Below are 4,761 nucleotides of genomic sequence, written 5' to 3' on the forward strand. Positions count from 1 at the left end.
AATACTGAAAACCCTTTTCCAGTATATGTGCACAAGCTTATGGACCTGCTGTTCGACTCTGTGGTGGTGGATCCTCTCCCATATCAGGAGTACTCGGACAAAATTCCTGTTCCAGAACCTGTCTGTGCCCAGTTCCAAAGACCAGACAAACGGGATGCTGTGAGCAGGCAGAGGTCCAGGTTTTAAAGTGCACATAAGGTGAGCTACACAACAAGAGATTGTAATTATTAGTATTCTACTCTGTGTTATTTTTTCTCATCTCCTCCTCAGCCAGGCTGCTCATCACTGTACGGCAGAGGAGTTACCTGAACACTCCTCCAATGTGGCTATAACTGAAGGTGCATCCTCACACCTGTAACCATCATCTCATCTGGCAGGAGAACAAAAACAGCTGGTGGCCAGTCACTCATCTTTACTTTATTAGAGCTTATTTTCTACACAGATCTCTGGAATTCCGGCTCTCTTCTCAATCACATAATTTCTTCCTCCTCCTCCTCCTCCTGGGCAGTCCTCAGTCATCCTCCCATGACTAACAATCAGTTTCGTCATTATGGATCTTTTTGCTCATCCACTCGTGACTCATGCTGTCCACCTCCCAGATGTCTATTGATCTCTACACCATTCTGCTCCGTGGCTCCCATACAACTTGACAATCTTGGCCGTATGTAACATAACAAAACTCAGCTTTTGAAAGTCATACTACAGTCATACTAATATTCCTTTTTTCCTCAGAGCCTCCTGATCTTGTAACAGAAAAGCCTGTGCTCCTGGGCTCCATCTCCACGACGTTTGTCATCACAGTGAAAGCTACCTCCAGTCCAAGGAACCTAAACATCACTGTTGGCCCAACCTCTCCTCACATAGCTCCAGAATCTCTGCTTGTGGTTTAGAGTTTTGTCAAAAATCATGAAAGTTATGATCAGATTGTAATCTATCATTTTCTTAGTAGTAGCTGCAATAAATGTTATCTTTGCAGCGCAATTGTGTCATTTTAAATACAATTATATTGACATTTTGACGTGTATAAATACATATATCACATTTATTAAATTATCATTAATTTTTACCTAATTGAACCTGCTCTAGAATAGACTTCATTAATCACACAGGGTGTAAATTCACTTGTTACAGCAGCACTAATTAACCACTCATTTGAACCTTACTGTTGTAAGAGCTCATTTGAAAGTGTGTGGCTATAAGTGTGTATACATAAATAATGTCAAAGTGTAAAGAAGTGCGTTTACCGTTTAGTGATTTATGCAGCTTTTTATGGACAAGAATCAAAACAGGAAATATATAATGTGACATTTATTTAATAATAATAAAAATATTAATTCAAGTTCAGAGGAGGGAGGGATCCTTTGTATGCACCGTCTTCTGGGAACTCCTGCCTTATTCTGGAGACAGCACATGACGGGATGACAACACGAATGTGCTGTCCCAGGTAACCCCAACACCACCTGACCACATTCCGGTACGCCAGATGTCTGTAACAGCTGAGAAAGAGGTGGTATGAGGAGTAGTAGTAGTAGTAGTAGTAGTAGTAGTAGTAGTAGTATTGATATCAGTTTTATAAAAGTCATCTTTCTTTTTTAACAAAACTGTTTTTCTTTGAAGGTCTAATTTAATCAGACTCGTCAGCTGACATCTGCAACTGGAGACGCTTGATGTTGGTTCAAAGCGCCATAACAATCGAGCCTATCAGCTGGTCAGCAATGTCAGCCGCTAGCTCCATGGGAAATGTAGTTTTTTAGCTACGAAATCCCCTCTGCTGGAAGGCAAGCCCGTTCATTTTAAACTACATTACCCACAATGTTTAGCGGAGCATGTAAACATAGACTTGTCAAACAGCAGGAACGCCATCTTGACACCAACCTCAAAATGGCAGGAAGATGTGAACCCGGAGCGGAGTCTAAACTCAGATTTTGCTGCTCTTCCTGCTGAGACTCGTTGGTTGTTTTTCCCGTGAGCGGGAGGTTATGGGGCCGGCGTCCCGCGCCGCAGCACAAAGCCTGTGAGATGGATGTAACCACCGCGGTGTTCAACGCGGCCAGAGATGGTAAGCTGAAACTTATCCAGAAGTTGCTGAGCAACAAAACTCCTGAAGAACTGGAGGTGCTAGCTGAGGAGAAAACACAGGGGAGCACCGCTCTGCTGATAGCCTCTCGCTACGGACATTTGGAGGTGGTGGACTACCTCCTGGAACATTGTAAAGCTAATGTTGAACTCGGGGGTTCGGTCAACTTTGACGGAGAGACTATCGAAGGGGCTCCGCCGCTGTGGGCGGCGTCGGCAGCCGGTCACCTCCCGGTGGTGAAGACTCTGCTGAAGCACGGCGCCTCGGTGAACAATGCCACGCTGACCAACTCCACGCCGCTCCGAGCCGCCTGCTTTGACGGACACCTGGAGATAGTGCGCTACCTGGTGGAGCACAGAGCTGACATGGAGGTGGCCAACCGCCACGGCCACACCTGCCTCATGATCTCCTGCTACAAAGGCCACAAGGAGATCGCCAAGTACCTCCTGGACCGCGGTGCTGACGTCAACCGCAAGAGTGTAAAAGGAAACACGGCCCTCCATGACTGTGCGGAGTCCGGAAGCCTGGACATCATGAAGATGCTGCTGAAGTGCAATGCCCGCATGGAGAGGGATGGATACGGGATGACCCCCCTCCTCGCTGCAAGTGTCACAGGTCACACAAACATTGTGGAGTATCTCGCCCATCAGCCTCGTACATCCAGGGAGGAGCGCATTGACTCGCTCGAACTTCTTGGGGCCACGTTTGTGGACAAAAAGCGTGATCTTTTAGGAGCCATGAGGTACTGGAGAAGAGCCATGGAGCTGAGGCAGGCGGGTGACAAAGCTGGATCCCTGGCCAAGCCCCCACCCGGCCCTCCGATCCCTGCGTACGGCTGCGCACAGGAGGTAAACACGGCAGATGAGCTGGAAGCCTTGATCACAGACCCTGATGAAATGAGAATGCAGGCCCTGTTGGTTCGTGAGCGCATCCTTGGACCATCCCACCCAGACACTTCCTACTACATCCGATACAGGGGGGCCGTCTATGCTGATTCCGGCAACTTTGAGCGCTGCATCAGTTTGTGGAAGTACGCTTTGGAGATGCAGCAGAGCAACTTGGATCCTCTGAGTCCAATGACGGCGTCCAGCTTCCTGTCATTTGCAGAGCTCTTCTCTTTTGTTATCCAGGACAGGGCCAAAGGGACGCTGTCGACCCGCATCACCTTCCTGGATTTGATGACAGTGCTGGGAAAAAGCGTGAGGGAAGTGGAAAGAGCCGTGGCACAAAGGGATAACCCTCCAGAAGCTCCTCAGTTCACCAAAGCGCTCTCCATCATCCTCCACCTGGTTTTTCTCCTGGAGAAGCTCGAGTGTAGCCCCGAGCAGGAGCACCAGAAGAAGCACACAGTCTACCGGCTGCTTAAGCTGAACCCCCGCGGTCGGAACGGTTTTACCCCTCTGCACATGGCCGTGGACAAGGAGACCACGTCCGTCGGCCGCTACCCCGTGGGTCGTTTCCCCTCCCAGGCTGTGGCGGCGCTCCTCCTAGAGTGCGGCGCCGACGTTGATTCACGCGACTGCGAGAACAACACGCCGCTCCACATCGCTGCTAACAACGGCTGTCCAGAGATTATGGCACTACTTATCAAGGCGGGGGCTCACTTCGATGCGACAAACGCACAGAGGAAGACGTCCTACGAGCTGTTGGACGAGCACAGCAGTGGAAACCCAGCCCTCTTCCCGCTGAACTACATCACCCTTCAGTGCCTGGCAGCGCGTGCCGTGGAAAAGCACAGACTTCCGTACAGGGGACTGATCTCCGAGGAGATGGAGGCTTTCATCGAGCTGCATTGAGCTCCGTGACGAGGCGGCATGGCTTTTCCCTGTTTGCCGTTTTCATTTCTGTCTTGGCTCCTGGCTGTACCGGCATCCTCTCAGACCAAAACCGTAGCAATAAACCGCCAGCCGCAGGGATTAAATCTGTTCCAGAGGTCACTCCCTGCCTGGTGATGGTTGATCCCTGCTGTTCTTTAATCACTGGGTGAAGTTTCCTCCAGCAACAAGAGGAGCTTTTACAGCATCTCTGGTCTTCTCTGGGTTTCCTGCTCTATAGGGAGAAGGTGATTAGTAATAATAATAATGTTATTATTATTATTATGAAGCATCTGATCAAAGTGTGTAGTGCATGAAAATGAAATGTTGGGATGGTAGGGCTCACTTATCGTTTAGCTAGTTTATTCCAAACCAATATTTGAACCAACTCTACTAAAAGTTAGAAGGTTTTCAGATCCATCAGCTGCTTTGTTGGGATTACTGTGCCAATATTCAGACATCTAAGCAAAGCGAAAAGCCCGGGTACTTCAGACGGTGATGCTCATTCTCAGATATTACTTGAAAGACTTTGACACTGAGAGGATTCGCGTGAATTGGATTATGTTAATGAGGCCGCTTTTCTTCCTACCGGCTTTTCTAACAAGCAGTTTGTATTGTTTTGGTTTTTGAAACCAAACGTGTACGCGGCAAGGAGGCAGGTTTCTGTGGTGCTACCCTACAAAGTAACAAGTCACCGAACGGAGCTGATCCAACGTGGGTTCATGTGATCAAGAATGTCTCCATTTTATCTCTCGATTGTTGCAAACTGCCTTTCTTTAGTTAAAAAACACAAACAACAAATGTGTTCATTAAAATTTAAAATAAGTAATATTTCACTGGGGACTAAAATAAAAGTTTTTTTTCGTTACT

The 4,761-nt window shown here is 48.0% G+C and overlaps 1 protein-coding gene across 1 annotated transcript; it reads left to right on the top strand.

Moving 5' to 3' along the window:
- Nucleotides 1-1,873: 1,873 nt before the first annotated feature.
- fem1a (fem-1 homolog a) lies at nt 1,874-4,036 on the top strand. Its single transcript, XM_015957199.3, has one exon. The coding sequence runs from the start codon at nt 2,020-2,022 to the stop codon at nt 3,871-3,873; it is 1,854 nt and encodes a 617-aa protein (XP_015812685.1). The 5' UTR covers nt 1,874-2,019; the 3' UTR covers nt 3,874-4,036.
- Nucleotides 4,037-4,761: the final 725 nt, after the last annotated feature.

The sequence above is a fragment of the Nothobranchius furzeri genome, chromosome 11 (assembly GCF_043380555.1).
Source record: "Nothobranchius furzeri strain GRZ-AD chromosome 11, NfurGRZ-RIMD1, whole genome shotgun sequence".
Classification (NCBI taxonomy): domain Eukaryota; kingdom Metazoa; phylum Chordata; class Actinopteri; order Cyprinodontiformes; family Nothobranchiidae; genus Nothobranchius; species Nothobranchius furzeri.